The following is a 20666-nucleotide window of genomic DNA, read 5'->3' as shown; positions in this document are numbered from 1 at the left end:
TTGTCCCCTTGTATCATTCATGTTGTTACAGGTTTGGCTATACTGCAGCATGTGATGCTGGGCACAGGAAATCTAGACCTTGACAAAGCTTCTCATTGGGATGTCATGTAAATATTTGAAGTAAATTCTAAAACTCTGATTGGCAATGTTTAGAAAGTTTTGAAATTTATATTGACAGAGTGTGTTGAAATAGCCACTTACATGTGCTGCTGGCAACAGTACACTCTGGACCAACATCAGTGGGAAAGTGCATGATGGTATCTATCAAAGTTAAACATCCACACACCATGGAAATGAGAAAGTACTACAGCATGAAGAGTTACTGACACATGCTAAGTGTTGCTTCCAATACTGAACATAGATTAATTCATTTGGCCGTCACAAGCCCCTCTGAAGTAGGTGGTAGCATCAACTCCATTTTATAGATGAGAAAGTTAAAGCCAACATATCCTAAATATCTTCCCAAGATTATTTAGCCAGTAAGAACTCAGGCAGCTCATGCGTGAGCTTGTTTATCTACTACATATACTGTATCCCTCTACAGTGTCAGCCACTGAAGAGCGTCTTTACAAGCTAGGTCCATCATAATAAAAAGATTAAACACAGTGTGGTCTCTTTTATAAAGGAAAACTTTTTAACAACTTGCTTTTAGAAAATGAAGCTGTAATGGGAATGTGGTGCTGGTTATAAACTCTCAGCTATAGAAAGTTATCGAAAAAGCAGACCAACAAAAATATGTGATTGTTAGCAGAAAATATATCCACAATTGTGTGTGCATACACACAAGAAGAGATAAAAACAAATAGTTTTCCAGAAATTAAAAAAATGTGGTTGGGGAAAAATTTTCAGTGGTATAAAGTTGTATACTTTTAGAATTCTATACCATATACGCAAATTGCTTTTTGGAAAAGAAAACATTATGTGAAAAAGCCAAAGTGCAGAATATTTGCACTTTTTTTTTTTTTTTTTTTTAGAAATCACAACAACGAAACACTTAATTCTATTACTAAGGGTCCATGTCATTTTAAAGGTATTTGTTCTACACACTTCTCTGCTACAGCATCCAGCTCAGGGGCCAGCATTTCCTAGATAGTCCACGAAGAATGAATGATGTACATAATGAATTAAATCAAGCAGAACTGACAGTTGGAGGAGGTCTATGTGTAAATCTGTGTCAGAGAGATCTGCCCCTCCACATAGAAGCTGAGCTTACTCCAGGCCAATGTTCTAGCTTAATGAGGTCAGAGGGAGTGGGGTGTTATGGTGAGCTAGCTCATGCCCCTTTCCACGTGCTTGCATTTTTAACTTCTCTAGGATTTGCTATACAAGCTGTAGCAGCAGTGCTCAGCTGGGGTAACTATGTTCCTAGGAGACACCTGCTGGCGTCTGGAGACATTTTGTCCAGGATGGTGTATTACTCTTACTTGCTCATAGAAGCCTAACCATTTTACAGTGCACAGTCCATCCCCCTATCAAAATGTCTTCTGCCACATAACAGGCAACCTTGAACTGCAAGGATAGCACTAGCTTCTGGACATGTGACCGAGACTGTTAGACTCCTGTTCACCAGCCCTGGTTATAGGCTGACACCCATGGCTTGTTTTTTTCTCTCAAAAATACAGCCTGCTGCAGTGTCTTCCTAAACTGTATTTGTGTTTCATCTCTAGCTTATCTGCTTTATTTTAAAATTTAATCTCATCAGTGAGAAGCCCAGACAATTCTGTTCTACCTTTCTACAGCAGTCCCCCCGAGGAACTGAAAGACGCTAGAATATTCAAGGGGCAACTTTTTCTTAGCAGCTCAGCAAGGAGCCTGTGAAAAGATCAGCTGTTCCAGGAATTACTCTCTCGAATGCTGGGTTATAAGGCTAGTTGCTAAGAAACTGAGGAAAAATAAGAACACCTCCAGGTTTCTCACGCAGAAACCTCAGGCAGAGTGGACTAGGACAGTGTGAGAACAGGAAGTACCGACCCCAGGAGGAAGCGGTCTTTGATTATTCAGGCTTCTCCTCCAGCTTGACATTCGGACAAAAGGGCTGCTGAAAGGATCTCTGCCAGTCTAGTATAAGAGACAGCAGAAGTCCTGGTCACTCTCTGTAATCCCAAGAGAGTTGAGGCCTGTTTCCCGGGAAGGTTTGAGGGTTATGTTATACGTTAAGAACAGCACGGGGTTAGCTCCAGCGTTTCCACCCTGGCTGAGCTGCCAGGATCACCTACCTCCTCTCACCTTCTTTCTTCTCCTTTATAAAATGGATTTGTTGTAAGACTCCAGTGAAGTCAAAGATGGAATCAGGGCTTTATAATTAATCAGTTTCCATCCAAATGTTACTCAACCCACATAAACTTGGTTCTTGCCTTATGTTTTCCCTGATAAATAATGTGCTTAACTAAGGCTCATCTATTTACAGTAGCTTTGGAGACATGTTAGGGGGAAAGCTGTCATCTACTAGTCAACGAAAGTTGACCCTGGGTAGATTAATTCCTTTAAGAATAAAGTCAATCACCTGGCCGAGAAAAGTCATTCTACAGATGTCGAATAGAAATGTATTTAAATAAGTTTAGAAAAAAAATTCAGAATGCTGTTGACCAAGCTCATCTTTTTCTAGAACCAAGCAAGCTGCTAATTAGTGATGGCTTTTGCAGCATGCTGCTTAGAATGTGTCTAACTGACCTAGGGGAATCGAGTTGCAGATTAATGACCACATTAAGGAGGCTTTGTTTCATTACCTAGATTCTCCTGTCTTCTGTAGCAGTTTTGTTTTTATTATCATTTATTACAATTTATTCAATTTGTATCCCGGCTGTGGCCCCCTCCCTTGTCTCTTCCCAATCCTCCCTCCCTCCCTCTTCTCTCCCTGTGCCCCTCCCCTAGTCCACTGATAGGGGAGGTCCTCCTCCCCTTCTATCTGACCCTAGCCTATCAGGGCTCATCAGGACTGGTTGCTTTGTCTTCCTCTGTGGCCTAGCACAGCTGAACCCCCCAGGGGGAGGTGAACAGAGAGCCTGCCACTGAGTTCATGCCAGAGAAAGCCCCTGCTCCCCTTACTAGGAACCCCACTTGGAGACTGAGTCTATGGGCTACATCTGAGCCAGGGTTTTAGGTCCTCTCCATGCATGGTCTTTGGTTGGGGTATCAGTCTCTGCAGGGCCCCCAGGGCTAGGATTTTTTTTTTCTCTCTGTCACTCTCCTTTTTGAGCTCCTGTCCCCTCCAGGTCTTTCTATCTCCCCCTTCTTTCATAAGATTCCCTGCACTCTGCCTGAAGTTTGGCTCTGAGTCTCAGCCTCTATTTCAGGTTTTAAGAATAGAGGAATTTACCCAACAACATAAGGCACCTCCATGGGGAACTGAGGCAGGGCCCCAGAATTTAAGCTGCCTCCTCCACAGTATGGTAGAGAGCCAGGTAATGTTTAGAGTTTCCTGCATTAATTAGGGATGTTTCTTTCCAGCCCTTCTACATCCCCGGGGACAAGTGCTTACGTCAACAGGCTTCTCTGTGTGCCCCCACAGCAATGCCAAATGCTTAGGGGGGAGGGAAATCAGCCCAAAATCTATTTGCAAAAACCATGAAGGAAATAGAGTTCTGAGGAATTTGCCTCACGGCTTGAAAAAGAAAAAGGCTTGCCACATTAATCTCCTCCTGAGAAGGCTGCCTAGCAGAGGGGGAAAGAAGGAGGGGGAGGAAGACTTGAATCTGTCCGCACTAACTGCAGTAATAACGACCTCCAGCCCTCCCTCCACATCCTTGGTCTTATTTCCTGTCACAGCAGTCTTGCTTATGAAGATGTCCTTGCAGAGCCACATAACGGTGGAACCTGGGTCCTCTGTGTTGCGTTTGCAGCAAGCTGCATTATCTTTCTTAGCACTGCAGTGATGAAGTTTCACTGTTTCTTGGTTTAAACAATAGAAACGTATTCTCTTCTACCGCTGGAGACCAGACAGCTGAAGGCAAAGTGCTGACTGGACTGGTTCCCTTTTCAAGCTCTAAGGGCAAACTTGCCCCCAGCCTGTCCCTCAGCTAGGCTGCTGGCAATCCTAGATTTTTCTTGGTTTACTGGACACATTATTCCAGTGGTCACGTGGCTTCCTTCCCTAAATATTTGTGTTTATGTCGTCTTCTTCTAAGGCAGTGGCTCTCAACCTTCCTAAGGCTGAGACCCTTCAATACAGCTCCTCATGTTGTGGTGACCCCCAACCATAAAGTTATTTTTGTTGTTACATCACAACTGTAATTTTTCTACTTTTATGAATCACATGTAAATATTTTTGAAGACAGAGGTTTGCCAAAGGGGTCATGACCCACAGGTTGAGAACTACTGTTCTAAGGATAATAGTCATTGGACCTAGGGGCCATGATAATCCAATGTGACCTCAACTTATTGCTTCTACCCTATCTTTATTTCCAAATTAGGTCACCTTTTCAAGCATGGAGGTTTAAGATTCGGACACACCTTTCCCAGACACAACTTTAATCCACAGGACAGGTGCAACGTGGTACTCTGTTAATATCCCAATTATAATTCACAAGCAGAAATAACCTAACAAGTTCCAATGAGTTGGCTAGTGATTCCATCACAATTAAAATGTCATAATTTGATATGTCTTCTAGACACTCTTCTATCACTTCATGTATGCAGTTCTTCAATGCTATTATTTTACTCACTACATCTAAAAAGCAAATTAACGAATCTAATACTTATGTGTTTTCAGCATGTAAAAACGTTTGTCTTTTATTTTCTTCTTTAGAAAAAGATACTGAAATAAAATAGAGTGGCATTCCAAGACACTATGGGAAACTTGGCGCTGGTGAATGAGAGTCTGACTACAATAACTCTTGATTTCTTTTTTTTTTTTTTTTTTTTTTACAATTTACTCGTTATGAAAGGGAAGTTTTCCTCCTCTGCCATCTGCCTATAGCTTATCAAGTCTCATTAGGACTGCCTGCACCCTCTTCCTCCATGGCCTAGCAAGACTGCATTGCCAGGGTTTAGTGATCAAAGAGCAGGCAACCGAGTTCATGTCAGAGACAGTCCCTGCTCCCTTTACTCAGGGTCCCACCTGGAGACTGAGCTGCGAATCTGAGCAGGGGGATTAGGTCCTTGCTTGGTGCATCAGTCTCTGCAGGACCCCCTGGGCTCAGGTATTTTAGCTTTGTTGGTTTCCTTATGGAGCTCCTGTCCCCTCTGTGTCCTTCTATCTCCCCCTTCTTCCATAAGACTCCCTGCGCTCTGTCCAGAGTTTGGTTGTGAGTTTCAGCATCTGCTTCAGTCCCCTGTGGGTGGGGCCTTTCAGAGGACCCTCTATAATAGGCTCCCATGCTGTTCCTTCACAATAAAAGCAGTGATAAGAGGAAAGTTCATAGCACTAAGTACCTTCAGAAAGAAATTCGGAACATCTCATACAAACAACTTAATGGCTCACCTGAAAGCCCTTGATTCCTATTTTGGCAGCAGGAACCACAGAAAGCCACACCTTATATTTTACTCATTTCATCATTGCTCAAAATGTCAGTGCACTTCAGACTCCAGGTGGGAGAATACTACACAACCGAACCCGAATCTTAACCTTCGGCCTTCCCAGGCTCTTCCTCATCCATTTTTGTGTACCTTGGTGTCCTGCACTTTCTTGCCCACTCTTCCAGGCACACTAGTCCTGATACCAATTCTCAGGAGAGGACTTATTAAAATGGTGGCTGGAAATTTTTGGGAGCCCCATCTGGGGTGCCACATGTTACCTGGGAAATTGAGGGCCCTTCTTGGGATTCTTAATCTCATTAATAGAAGAATTTAAGAACATATTTTAAGAAAAGCTTGAGGAAACTTTTATTAGAGTTTAAAAGATGGAATACAGGGCAGCCAATCTAAATCTAAGCAGCTAACCCTATAGAGGGAGGTGGAAAAGGGGAAGAAAGAAAGCCATGCCATCCATAAGCAGCTACATGGCAAAAGGGGAAAAGCAATAACTTAGAAAAATAATGAGAAAGCCCTAAGTATCTGGGAAACTCTTGGAAGGCCACTCTGTTTTTACTCCATTTTCTTTTTCTAATGAAGAAAAGAACAGGCAAAAGTTATTACATGCCTAAGGCACATAAGTATTAGATTCCTTAATTTCTTTTCAAAAAAATTAGTAGGCGAAATAACAACATTGAAGAACTGCACAAATGAATTGAAAGGAAAGTGTCTAGAAGGCACTATTAAATTATAAATTTTAGCTGTGATAATCACTAGCCAACTAATTGTTACTTGAAAATTGAATAGATTGTTTTTCCCTGCAGACTTTAGGGAAAATGAGGCCAATAGTCATAAGGGAAGCTCAGACGCTGCTAGCAAACCCGTGTAGCTCTTACACTTGTCATACACCACAGGGGACACAAGAAGGGAAGGGAAAGAACACATGATAATGAAAATAGTTGCTGTCTTTAAGCCTCTCACATTGAGGGAGATACCAGTTTATAACCATAACAACACTTGGTGGAGACATGTATAAAACAATTAACAGTTTATTTGTACCAGTAACATATGAAAGTATTTATGGTGGTTTGAATGAAAATGCCTCTAATAGGCTCATGTATTTAAATAATCGGTCCCCAGTTGGTAGACCTGTTTAGGAAAGATTAGGAGATTCTGCCTTGTTGGAGGGAGGTGTGGGCCTCTAAAGAGGTGAGCTTTGAGGCTTTAAAAGCCCACACCTTTCTCAGTTAGTTCTGTGTTTTGTGCATTGTGTATAAATATGTAAGCTCTCAGCAATTGTGCTATGCATGCCTGCTATCATGATCTCCACCATGATCATTATGGATTCTAACCCTTTGAAACTATAAGCCCCAGATGATTACTTTCTTTTATGAGTTCCATTGGTCATGGTGTCTTATCACAGCAAGATAAAAGTAACTAAGACAGTATTTTTTATCATATTAAATCTTTAAGTCTTCACAACACCCCCAGTGATACAGGTAGTACTGTATAGAATTTGAGGTAATAAATTTTGACCTAGGAAGACTAGCAACTTTAAGGATATGAAAGGGTGAGCAGGAGTCTGTCAGGCGCAAGGGTAGGAAAGGGAAATCTAAGAAACAAGATTAGCAGGTATAATGGGAGAGGGTAGGTAGAGTTAGAGGAGCAATAAAAGCCTTTTAAGGAAAACATCCTCCTGGTCAAGAGAATAGACTCTCTGGCCCAGGTGAAGGCCTAACCTTCCAGTTGTGTTGGGTCAGTTGCCTGAACAAGGGACCACCCCTAAGAAGACAGGCTTACACTAAGCTATACTAAAGAAATAAATAGGATAATTTTTTCTCTGATGAGATAGTGTGCTTTTCTTTCCCAGAATTCCTGCTCAGCCTCTCCCATGGCACAGTCTTTACAAGTAGCCACAATCTTTGGCAGGGTCTCTCCACCGCCTGAGGCCTGAATTAGAAAGGTGCAACCGCTCTTTTTTCTGTCTTTCTTTCACATGCTGGCCAAAACTGTAAGTATGCTTTTTATGATACTTTGAGATTCTTAACTCTTTCTTTAAAGCTCCCTTCCCTGCTGTGTGGCTGTTTACCCACCTTGCATTTGACACCTGACATCTGACATCCATACCAGCTTAATTGGCATGGCTGTTTTTCTTCTCTCCTCCATTCTCCTCCTCTGGGCAGCTTCTGTGGTTTGCAGCTTGTCTTCTTTTAAGCTCTAATAAACTTTTCCCTGAACTTCCACTTGAGTTTATTTTAAATTTATTGTATTAATGAGACTAAGAACCCAAATGGGGGACCCCAATTCCCCTGTATCATTTGGCAACCATGAAAGAACATCAAATTTCCAGTGACAGTAGGATGGAGGTGAGGTTGAAGGAAGGTTCCACCTGTGGGGGGGCACATGTGCATAAGTGGGTAGACAGGGTGGGCAGAGGCTGGGGAGTAGTGGTTGTAAATTCAGTTGAGCCAAGACTGGAGAAAAATAGGGATTCTCTTTAGGGAAACAGGAATGGGCCTCATTGCAGGTTCTGATTTTAGGAAAAGAATTCTGGAATTAGCAGGGCCAGGGAGAATGGCCATGACAATGCTCTTGCAGAATGTGGGTGATATCCCAGCAACACTGATGCTTTATAGGAAACTCTTTTAGAGCGCATCTTTCTAGGTTTAGGAAATATAAAATGGTTTTGTTCTTATTGTTGTTGTTTTGTCCCATCATGTTTTATTTTAAGGGCCACGGTGTTAACTATATTGCCCAGGTTGTTCTTAAACTCCAGTGCTTAAGCAATCATCTTGACATAGGCTCTGAGTAGCTGGCAGTACAGACATGAGCTGTAATGCAAAGCCAGTCACTGTTTATGTAACACCTCGGGGTAACAACTCTGTTTACTGAGGTAAACAACTCTGAAAGTCTTGCTCAAGACATTGGATAGAAAGCAGGGAGGAGACAGATAGCTGAGCCATGGGACCCACATGACTTGACCTGAGTGGCTGTGATAGTGGGGTTAGGAAGGGGCTGAGGTTGAGAATGGGAGATCTGGGAGATGTTTCGCTGGCTCAAGATGGAGTCACTTAAGACACCAAGACGCACAGCCCGTGTAGGAATGAGCCCCTTTGTGAAAATGGAAACTGAATGTTCTGCACTTCTCAGAAATCATAGGTCCCTTATCTCAGCAGAGCAGTTTGATCACAACATCATGATATCTTAAGGACCAGAAGTTCCCTCAAAAAGATGTTGGTCATAAGAGTTATCGTTGTTATTATTATTATTGCTGTAGTTGTTGTATTGCTTACAGCAGTTCTTTTCCCCTTAGTCCTCCCCTGCCATTCTCCCTTTAATTAAAACACCATATAAAGTCCAACACGCCCCTTTTCTTGAGATAGCTTGAGAGATGGCAATGTGTGTGAAAAGTGACATACTTCCTCTAACAAGGCCACACCTTCTCCGATAAAGCCACACCTCCTAGTAGTGCTACTTCCTGTGGCTAAGCATTTAAACACATGAGTCTAGGGGAGGCCATGCCTACTCAAACCACCACACTTTTCATTTCTTTTTCTTTTTTAGCAATTTCAGATATAGAAAGAGAACTAGACAAACCAGGACCAACAACTGTGTACTCAAGGGTCAGAAGAAATAATACACCACAAACACAGAAATAACCACCAAATTTTACTCTATCACCCTCATGTGTTCTTGAAATCTACCTCTGTGGATATATATTTCTACGCACTCGACATTATTTTACACATAGTCTCTATGTTTGTGAAGTACTTCAGGGTTGTTAGGTTGTAGTTCAATAGTTTATCTCTTGCTTCCCAAAGTCATAGGTTTGCTCCCTAGAGGTTGTGGTGCATGGTCTGGAGAGCCAGCTTCACAGGTCTCTGAGGGTACTAGGGGGATACAAGTTTCTTCAAGGTTTGACGAGCAGCAAGGAAAAAGATACCTCTTTATACTTTTTGGTCCAACTAGACTCCAAAATGGCTCTTAGATCCTGTTGCCAGCCTCTTCCACTAATTCTCAATTCTGTTAAAAACCTAATAAGCTTTGATTTCTTTTAAAATCAAAGAAAATCCTTAGCTTGGATTATACTTATTTATTGACGCAGTCAAACAATTTGAATACACCTGTTGTTGCAAACAACCTTGCCTTGGGCACACAGAGGAGACAATGCATCTTGGAGCAGAAGGACAGGAGATTCATAACCCCTGCAATCACTTAGCTACAGAATTAACAGCAGCAGCCTCCTGCTTCCTTCTATTATGTGAGCTTAAAGGCCTCTTTGTTTAAGACTCTATAAATCAAGCTCTCTGTTACTTGCAGCTAAATTTATGCCTCTCCACCCACCGACTCTCCAGACCAGACAGCCTTCCTGCCTGGCTGGATGCCTCTTATTTTGTTCAGAGGACATAGGGAGGTGGTGAACCTCTGGATCCCATTTAGCCAGAAACTCCCAGAGGTCACAACCTCCATTCCCAAGCATTGTGTTTTCAGGATTTACCTCAAGTAGAGAATTCTGAAGCTTCACACTGAGGGCAGCTTTCTCATCTTCCAGCTGCTTTATTTCCCTTTCTGATTTTATCTTCACTTCCTCCAATTGAGCTTCTACTTCCTAAATGAGGATTAGAAGGATTAGCCACACAAAGTAGGAAAACAGGCCGCTTATATATTCATACCTTGCCTTATTCCTCTCGGGGACCAAAGATGCCAACAGAATAAAATTCTGTAACAACACATGAATTCGAAGCACACAGCTGATCAAGAAAAAGCAAGTGTTAAATCCATACCACGTAGCCTGGAGCACATAAGGATGGGCTAGGATGTGGCAGGTAGAGCCTTAACTCTAAATTTTCTAGCATCAAATAAGGAAAGGAATGTTCCAAGTATCCCATAAGTAAACAACAACAACAACAAAAACCAAATTAAAAAAAAAAAACACCCCAACTACATTTTCATGATGTTAAAGTCCTTACCTGCTGTAGGGCACGGCTGTCATACCCTGCTCTCCACCTAGGGGCGGGGCTTCTCTCCCAGAGGCCCTTCACTATATAACTAGACATCTTGGTTCCACATCCCCCCTTTTCTGCCCTTGCTCCCCCTTTACCCCTTTTCCACCCTCTATCTCCCTCCCTGCCTAGCTTGTGTTCCTCTTCCGCCTCCCTTTGCTGCTCCCAATAAACCTGCACATATATAATATAGCTTCGATTCTCCATTAGCTCATCCTGTTTTATTTAATCAATCACATGGCATCTTTCCATTTCAACAGGATTCATACAGTGGCCACAGTGATCTCCTTCACAGTCCCTCCCATAGCCTTCCAGTATCAGAACGAAGACGGTCCTTTGTGAAGATCATGTGAGAAGCATTGCCTCATCTTGGCTGTGCCATCTTGAGGACATGTCCTCCTGTGTGTACTCATTATTACATGCTTAGCAGAACAACAGTTCAGTAAGCGATAAGCGCATTATTCCTAGGGTTCCTAGCTTTTCCAATGTGTCTTAGTCCACAGAGAAGAGTTTCTCTAAGTAGCTCTAAGTAGAGGAGACAAAAAGGCGGTCTAAGCAGGCCCCTAGCCTAGCTTAGATAGTTGTCATCATTCATCCAACAAACCTTTACTGAGATGTACCACGAGCTGGGCACCATTCTCAGAGCTAGAGCATAAAAAGAAAAAAAAAATCCTTACAGACTTAAATTTGAGTGAAAAACAAACAAAAATGTTAACAATGACAGTGTGATAAATACCACGCTAGACAGAGAAATAATGAAGAAAAGAAGCTAAGCACGGTTAGTGGGAGTATAAAACTTTGTATACTTTGGCCAAAGAAATGCTCTAGAGGCGGCTTTTGAGTGAGGTTGGGAGGCGGACAGACCCGTGGTGCCAGGGTGGCTGGACAGGAGGAAAGCTATGTGGACTTGCTTAGAATGTAGGCTGATAGGACTCCCTGAAAGGAGATGACGGACGGCTCAGTGGTTAATGACGTGGGGTCCGCTTAAACCCAACATAAATCAAACACCAGATCAATGTAGATGACAAAAATTTATTGTAATAAAGCTACTACTCATCGGTCAGGCTACAGAAAATATTTGGGAGCTGAAGTGCGACCCTGAAGGGATGTTGTACAGCGTATCTAAGGGAGGAATCCATAAAGGAGGGAAAAGTGGGTGGGAACGGTATCCAGTCATATTTTGACATGAAGGATTGAGCAAGGGACTTTCCATCAATCAGGACAGGAGCAGGTCCCTGCATCTGGGAACATGAACTAAGTTTGATTCTGCCAGCAACATGGAGAAGTTGTCCTTGAGATGTCTAGACTCAGACAACTGTCTCCTTACAGCCGAAGCTGTTCAGTTATCTGGGACCTTGAACTTAGTTTCTCTGTGTAATTAAAGAAGTCTGAAAATAAAATGGTAGTACTCAGGATAAGTTTCTTTTTACTTGCTCCCAACAGTTAAGAACACCAAGTGTTCTTGAAGAGGACCAGGGTTCGATTTCCAGCACCCACATGGTGGCTCAGGATTGTCTGTAACTCCAGTCCCAGGGGGTCTGATACCCTCTTCTGGCCTCTGTGCACACACACACACACACACACACACACACAAATGAATACAATTAAAACAAAACGAAACAAGAATAATAGATTCCCAACCGAAGCCCTGGGTCACTCCAGCCTTTCCTGTAACTATGAGGCTGTAGTATCTGGAAGGAATATACGGAACAGAAATGTTATGTTGGTTATAGGCCTTTCTGGTCTAACTGAGAGTGAATGGGTCTAATAAATGTGGCTGAAATTTACCAAATGCTTACCATTTGTGCATACAGTTCACAGATCAGTTCTTACTCTTTATGAAAGCCTTCTGGGTGAGGTTCTACTACTAAAGCTTATTCTATGAGAGGGACAAATGCAGCTCAGAGATGTGCAAAGACTTGCATGAGGTCATCCCTGCAGTAGGGGGAGATGTCAAGGTTTGAACCAGGAAAACATGGATTGGCTGTGCGTCTCTGCTGACTTCGCATGGGGGATGTAGCGCTTAAATCAGACAGGAGCGTGTGTGGAGAGTTTTCCCATTTCTGTTACAGAGAGGCTGAGAGAATGCCCGGGCCTGCCCAAAGCCGGGTGGAGAAGCTGCACAAACTAGAGCATGTTTTTTTAGCTGAGACACATGGAGAGCACTGGAACCTGTCAAAGGTTTGTCCTGGGGCAACTTTGGGTGTCAGACACAACACTGTCATTTATCAGTTTACCCAACAAGAGTAACTAAACAGCTGCAATATGCTAATTTCTGTGATAAGCAGTTGAAGATACAGTCAAAGCATCTGGTAAATGTTTAACAATTGGCCTTCCTTCCTTTCTTCTTTCATTCCTTCCTCCCTCCTTCTTTTTCCCTCCCTCCCTCCCTTCCTTCCTTTCATTCCTTCCTTCCTCCCTCTTTCTCTTTCTCTTCCTTCCTTCCTTTCTTTCTTTCTCTGTAACAAGGCCCTGACTGTCCTGGACTCACTTTGTAGACCAGGCTGGCCTCGAACTCACAGTGATAAGCCTACCTCTGCCTCCCAAGTGCTGAGACTAAAGGTGTGCACCACCATACTCGGTTAGCAAATTGATTTTTCAAATATATAAATTAACTGATAATAACACATTGATGTAGCATTTTTTGGTATAAGTGCTTTTATTGTTTTGTTTTGTTTTGTTTTTTTGAGACAGGATTTCTTTCTGTAGCCTTGGCTGTCCTGGAACTCACTCTGTAGACCACTCTGGTCTTGACCTCAGAGATCCACCTGCCTCCCCTCAGGGCATTACTAAACTTCTATACCGCACCTACTTTAGGTCTTAATAATAGCTGCTACTTTATCTTTTGGTCTCTCAGGGGATCACAGTAAAGAGTAGTGACAAGTATTACCCTGTGGTATAAATGCTAACGTAAGGATAGAGTGCTCTCTCTATGTCCCCAACATCAAAGAGCAGGGCAGGTAAGAGTTAAAAGAAGATTAACATTTAAACCAGGGTTGCTAAGAACAGAAAGAACTAGATGGGTAAATTTGAGAGTGAGAAGGAACTTGTTCTCTATTGAGAAATTGAAGCAAAAAGGGCCCAAAGAGAAGGAACACAGAGTAGATGAGAAACAAAAAGCCTAGGGAGCAGAGTGGACAGAGGCAGGCGAAGCAAATAGAAGTCTGTTTCTGCAGGGTCTCAAGAACTACGGGGAGGAGCCTGAAGCTCACCGTTGTGATGGCAGGGAGCTGTGAACAGCTGGCAGCGAGGCTGAGCAGGCACAGGATCCTGCCCAAATGCACTGGATGATATGAAGTGGGGAGGATGGAAGACTGTGACATAGGGGTTGACTAGGCCTACTTGACCCATATGCAGATATTCTGGTGCCATTGGAATAGAACAGAATTCACATACTTGTGTGTTGAATATGAGGGGTGGAATGAAGTCCTATTTGATTCCCGCGTTTCTGATTTGAAGATCTAAAAGCATGTGCTACTGATAACTTGTACGGTATCTTTACATTCTCTGTGGGATCAAGCCTAGACCAGCCAGTGGCCCTAGAGTATCCCTTAGTACTGTCCCTTGGGGTCAATCATTTTAAAATAGTCTAAAAGAACTTGTAATTAAATTATTAAGGCCTGATGACATAGAAATTTGGTATGTGGTCTCTCTTTAATCAACCCATGCTATTTTCTTCAGTGCTTCCTGTTTGGAAGTGTTTGCTTCATACAGACAATATATAAAGTACCCTTTGCTACTAAAGAAGTTGAAATAAATTAAGTTGTCATATGTATCCCTTAGCAAAAATTTATTATCTTTTAAGAAAGAAGGGGGAGATAGAAAGACCTGGAGGGGACAGGAGCTCCACAAGGAGAGCAACAAAAACCAAAAAATCTGGGCACAGGAGTCTTTTCTGATACTCCCTGATCAAGGACCATGCACGGAGATAACCTAGAACCCCTGCACAGACATAGCCCAAAGCAGCTCAGTCTCCAAGTGGGTTCCCTAGTAATGGAAACAGGGACTGTCTCTGACATGAACTCAGTGGTTGGGTCTTTGATCACTTCCCCCTAATGGGGGAGCAGCCTTGCCAGGCCACAGAGGAAGACAATGCAGCCAATCCTGATGAGACCTTATAGACTAGGGTCAGATGGAAGGGGACCTCCCCTACCAATGGACTTGGGGAGGGGCATAGGAGGAGATGAGGGAGGGTAAGAGTGAGAGGGGAGGAGGGAGGTAGCTACAGCTGGGATACAAAGTGAACAAACTCTAATCTATAAAAAAAAAATTAAACATTTCACTAATTAGCTTCTCAGAAGTTTTTTTTGAACAAAATCCAGTTTACCATGGTTACTGGCATGGAAACTAACTCTGCCAAGACACACTCTCAATAGCAGCCAGTGAAAACACTGCTCTAATGACTTCTGCAATAAAAGAAAGGCTTTTTAAATTTTATACCCTACAACTTTCTAGTACACACAATCAATCACAGTTTCAGCTGGTGCCTTGACAAATGGACCCAGAGTGAAAAATAACATCCCATACTGGTGGAGATACCTGACTTCAGCAATAAATTTTAGCAGTAATAAGCTTCCTCATAGGCTAAGAGTCATGTGGGCTACCATGTAAAAACATCGATAAGTCACCTGGAAGACAGAGGGCAGAAAGCAGTATTCCCAGCTCAGCTCAGAGTGACCTTGGGGATTTCAACAGTGGCATTCATATTCTACCTCCTCAGGTAGAGGGGAAAGCAACAACCAGGTCGAGAATACGAAGTAAAGGGACCAAAAGCTTTCAAATATATGACCCTAGCACCCCTGAGAGAGAGATTCTGTGTACCAAGGATCTGTCAAATTCAGAGTGCTTTCCTGAACTCTCTCCCCACAGAGTTCTTATACACCCAGCAGTAGGCTTTTACATGGAGGAAATCCCACAGCTAACAGAAGCAGGATGTAAGCAGGGTTGAGCCTTTTTTCTGTCTCTTTGTCTACAATGTCCACAATTATTGGTAACTTAAGGAAAAAAAAACAGCTGGGAGCTGTGGTGCATGCCTAAAATCATAGCAAGCTATGGCATGAGTTTGAGGCCAGCCTGGGCTCCATGGCAAAATCTCTCCCACCTCAGATAAACAAAGGTGGAAAAGGCAGGCATGAAGGAAGGAAAAACATAGGAAGGAGCCACTCTGTCCTAAGGCTTTTTTTTTTCCTGTTGCTGATAAGACACTACCAATGACTGAGTAAGTTATAAAGAAAAGAGTTTTATTTTGGTCCAAGGTCAAGGAGTCAAATCTGTTGATCACAAATTCAAGGCCTGCTTTGGCTACAGAGTGAATCCAAAACCAGCCTGGCAATAAAATTAGATACTATTTCTAAACACAGAGTAAAAATAAAACCTAATACAAGATCACATCAAAGATATCATCCACTATGACCAAGTAGGCTTCATCCCAAGTATGCAGAGGTGGTTCAATATATGGAAATCCATCAATGTGATCCCCCATGTTAACAAACTAAAAGAAAAAAACCACATGATAATCTCCTGTTGAAAAAGCATTTGACAAAATCCAACATCCATTCATGCATTCATGTTTAAAGTCTTGGAGAGATCAGGGATACAAGGCACATACCTAAACATAGTAAAGGCAATATACAACAAGCCTATAGCCAACATCAAACTAAATGGAGAGAAACTTAAAGAAATCCCACTGAAATCAGGGACAAGGCAAGGCTGCCCACTCTCTCCATATCTCTTCAACATAGTTCTGGCAGTCCTTGCTAGAGCAATAAGACAGCTGAAGGAAATCATGGGGATACAAATTGGAAAGGAAGAAGTCAAATTATCACTATTTGCAGATGATATGATAGTCCCAGAAGCAGAAAGACACACACGGTGTATACTCACTCATATAGACATGTAATATTGGATAAACCTACTAAAATCTGTACATCTAAAGAAACTAATCAAGAGAGAGGACCCTGACTAAAATGCTCAATCTCCATCCCGAAAGGCAAAGAGGAAGGACATCAGAAGAAGAAAGCAGGAAACAAGCTAGAAACCTGCCAAAAGTCAAAAGTGGAGATAAAATAAAATACTAAAAATACTCTATGTGTCAAAAATAAACAGTAAAAGTACTGACAGATAACAAATATGATACGAAGGTAAAAATGTCAAGTTAGTAGGCTTAAGCGTTAAATAAAATATGCCAAGTCTGAATGTCCTTAAAAGGCAGGGATAGTCAAACTGCACCCACAAGTAGAACACAACTATATCACTTAAGTTGTTCAGTAGATTTAGAACTCATTTGGTAGCTGCCAAGTGGATTCCCCTGAACTTACAGAAAACTACCTATGACCATATATTAAATTCCTTTCCTGAAAAACTGTCCAAAGGATTTGTGAGTCCAAAGGGGAATCTTAAATGAGATGGAAAATACAGACCTGTTGAGCAGATCTTGGGCGAGCTCTGTAAACCTGTTTCCATTCTTTGCCACACAACCACTGTGTGCAAATGTTAATTACAGGATGTGCACGAGTTCTGACTGCCAAGATATCACGATAATGTCCTCTAGTTCTGTGAGCAGGAAAGATCTACAGCCTTCTAGGTCCATCTAGCACACATCCTGCAATTTGTTCCTTTAGGTCAGGGTAGTATTTAGGATGTGCAATCTACCCACACTAAAAGGCTACATGAAATAAAGCATTTTAAGGTTACAGGGATAACTGTGTCTATTTTTAGCTTGCAAACCCTGGATTGGAGGCCTCTTCAAGGCCTTTCCCTAATCCATGTTGCCTCAGTCATAGTATCTATAGTCCCAGATTCAAACAGACAAGAAGTAAAACAATGACAGGAACTAAACACTTAATTTCTGTGAGGCTTATTTCCCAGATGGACTTGTGATCTGATTAAGGTTGAAGAAAGACCTGTATACTGAGAGTCAGATTTGCCCATCAGATTACCAGGACAACCTACAGCTTGAGTCTGTGCTTCCTGCCAATGCAGGCCCAGGATGGAGTGTTAGTCTGTTTGTCTGAAGATGTACAGCTCACAGCTCATAGAAGAAAGAAAAATGCTTCCAAAATTACAGTCTTCCTCCTGCCTCAAAAAGGATGCTGTGTCAATCAATATTATTATGAACATGGATAAAGACTTCATTTGATTATGAGATAAATGTCTCTGTGATTTGAGAAGTGCCGGCGTTGAGTGTTCACTGAAAGATAATCAGCTATCACTGTGGGGCAGTGTTATACAGTGGTTAAAACCAAGTATTGAATAAATATATACTGAAAAATAAATATGATCACATGAAACTCCCATACTATTCCTGGGCCTAGGCTTTGGCTCTTCTACAAGCTCTGTGAGTGTGGGTCTCAGCCTCTCTGAAGGCTGTTTGTTATGCACACTTAAATACGATGTCACACGTGAACCTTTTGCTTCATGTGTAGTGAGCAGTGAGAGTTCAACACAGAGCAGCTATTGTTAATTACCATATGATTTCAACAGCAGGTGAAATAAGAACATTATAGAGCACCTAATTATATTTATATAGTGTTCACAAACACTTTGACTGAGTCCAGATACGCAGTCAGACAGATAGTGGGTACAGGGCACTAGCAGATGCTCTGTTCCCTCATATGGACTCTCTCCTTTAGTCCTCATGCTACTCTACTCAAAGAGGTTCTGTTATCACTGTCCATCATAATGAGAAATTTTAGGAATGGAGACTTTCTGAGAATAGGTAGAAGGGGGCAGGTCAATAACTTCTGGTGGGGAGCAGAGTCAGATTTAGAATCTAGGAAGTACTGGCAGTTTTCAGTTAGTAGAGCTTTTCCTTTTTGTTGTTGTTGTTGTTTTGTTTTGTTTTGTTTTTTGTGTGTGTGTAAGCACAGTTGAATTCCCCCAAGTTACATGTCACATGACACAATCCTGCTCCATGTCAGCAATGCCAGAAGCTAGTGTGCTCCACCATCGATTGTTCCCCATTATCATCATACCCAAGAGATCTTGTACTGTCTGTGTACAATGACTGTTTTCTTTACCTGTCATCAGAGAACCAGCCTATAAGTGCACACAGTAGGAGCACAATAAATGTTTGAGTAATAAAATAGGAAAGGGAAACAGGAAGGAGGTGTGTGGTGGTTTGAATAGGAATGGATCCCACAGGCTCACATGTTTGAACGCTTGCTCCATTGGGAGTGGCACTACTAGGAGGTGTGGCCTTGTTAGAGGAGGTGTGGCCTTGTTGGAGGAAGTGTGTCACTGTGAGGGTGGGCTTTGAGGTCTCCTATGCTCAAGCTCTGCCCGGTGTGGTACACAGTACCCTTCTGCTGTCTGCAGATCAAGATGTGGATTTCTTAGCTCCTTCCCCTGCACCACCTCATGCCTGCACCATGCTCCCTGCCATGATGATAATGGACCAACCCTCTGAAACTATAATTCAACCCCAAACAAATGTTTTCCTTTATGGTGTCTCTTTACAGCAACAGAAACTCTAACGAAGACAGGAAAATACCCTAGAAGTTTTCTGCAAACACAGCTCACCTCCAGCTTCTTTCTTTCCACCTCCACAGAGGCGCGCACGGACTTCATTTCCGTCGTGTGCTTCTTTACCAAGTCTTCCAGGCGCTTCCCCAGCTGCTCCCGCAGCTGCTGCTTCTCCTCTTCAGTCTGATGCCTGACTCTGCGAAGGTCTTCTTCATATTGCTGCTTCATGCGTTCTCTTTCACCACTTGCCTCCTTCTTGGACTATAAAGGGGAACAAAACTTTGGAGGGCTGCTGGAGAGAAATGAGGTCCGTTTCTCCTCTCTACAGAATACTGACCTCATAGCAAGTGTCGAAAGGTCTGAAGCATTTTACGAGACTATGTTTGATATATGTGAGAGATTTCACTGGGTATACCATTGGAGGAGAGTCCGTAGAATGCAGGGTCAGATGTTGCAGCACACACTATAGTTTCTACAGAACACAGTGTTCTGAGTGGACATGGGAATCTATGCATTGCCTACTTTCTCTGGTAAATACAAACGGGGGGAAATTCTGCTGCATTCTTATTCTCCTAAGCTTGATTGACATGTAGCTGGCAAAAAACTGGTGGTGGCCATAGGGGAGCTGGATAAGTGGTTCAGCGGAGCTACTTTTCTAGAGAACCCAGGTTTGATTCCCAGTATAACATGATGTCGCACAATCGTCTGTTACTCCATTTCCAGGAGACCCAGTGCCCTTTTCTGGACTCTGCAGATATCAGGCATGCAAGTGGTACACAGACATCAATACAAGTGAACCGTTCATTCACATCAAATAAAATAAAAAGAAGCCAGTGAGGCTTCTAATCTTGCTTTGTTTATTCCTGAATGATGGGGCTTGAGGTTCCAAGTGGATCTACTGTAGTTAGGGGGATGACCTCTACCTGAAGCTCCTGCCAACCTCCTGTGACTTCACCCTCAGTGCTCATCAGGCATTACCTGTGCTTCTGAGCCTCCTTCAGTGCAGTGACACAACCTGGGAAAGCCTGGATCCTGCTGAGGATGGAGACTGCAGGCTTCCGGGTCATTTGTTTTCCCCAGGACTTCACTCTCAGTCTTCATGTCATCTACAAGCGTAAGTTTCAACATCAGTCAAGATGCTCATGTCAAAAGCCTTCTGATGTCAGGTCTGCTGCTCAACCATCTTGCTCACCACTCCTTAATGAGTACCCACTAGAAGGTCTACAGCCCTCAAGTATGGTCAATGGAATGATTCCTATCTTCATTTAAAACAGTATCCTGAGCTCAAATACCTGCCACATTCTCCCTTCCTAAATAAAAAAGTTATTTCATTTTCTATGAGTTAAAAATGCTGAGCCTGTTCTCCAATGCATGTATATTTATGGAAATCTTAAGGGAGAGAAATAATAGATATAACCATAACTGCTGTTTTTTCTTTCTCTGTTCCTTGTGCCCTATTTCTAAAGATAAGTATTTTAAACCCTCAACACCCTTCTGTTTCCAACATAAACCTCTTTTCTTCACCCTTCCAGTCTAGGGATTTTTCTCTTTTTCCCAGACACCTTGGTCCTCTGCTTCTTGCAATGGAATAATCTCTCAAACTCCCCAAAGGCAGAGCTCATGTTCCCTGCCTTTATCATCAACCCTGTCATAGTTCAAGTATTCAAGAACTGTTGTTTGTGGAATCCTGGTGAAAGACACTTAGGGTCAGATATAAACACTAGCTTTATCACCAGACATTTGGCTGGCCTT

At 42.5% G+C, this 20666-nt stretch overlaps 1 protein-coding gene across 1 annotated transcript in view; it reads right to left on the bottom strand.

The window, feature by feature from the left end:
* Positions 1-20666, bottom strand: part of Fam184b (family with sequence similarity 184 member B) — an 87531-nt gene that overhangs the window by 24543 nt on the left and 42322 nt on the right. The window contains exons 4-6 of the mRNA XM_021657274.2: positions 19893-20020; positions 18972-19175; positions 9947-10057 (exon numbers count right to left, since the gene is read on the bottom strand). Of these exons, the coding sequence (XP_021512949.1) occupies positions 9947-10057; positions 18972-19175; positions 19893-20020 (443 nt within the window). The remainder of the gene's footprint in view (positions 1-9946; positions 10058-18971; positions 19176-19892; positions 20021-20666) is intronic.

This window comes from Meriones unguiculatus, chromosome 12 (genome assembly GCF_030254825.1).
Source record: "Meriones unguiculatus strain TT.TT164.6M chromosome 12, Bangor_MerUng_6.1, whole genome shotgun sequence".
In the NCBI taxonomy this organism is placed as follows: Eukaryota; Metazoa; Chordata; class Mammalia; order Rodentia; family Muridae; genus Meriones; species Meriones unguiculatus.
Note: the sequence above shows the minus strand (reverse complement) of the source record. Positions and strands in the feature narration are given on the sequence as shown.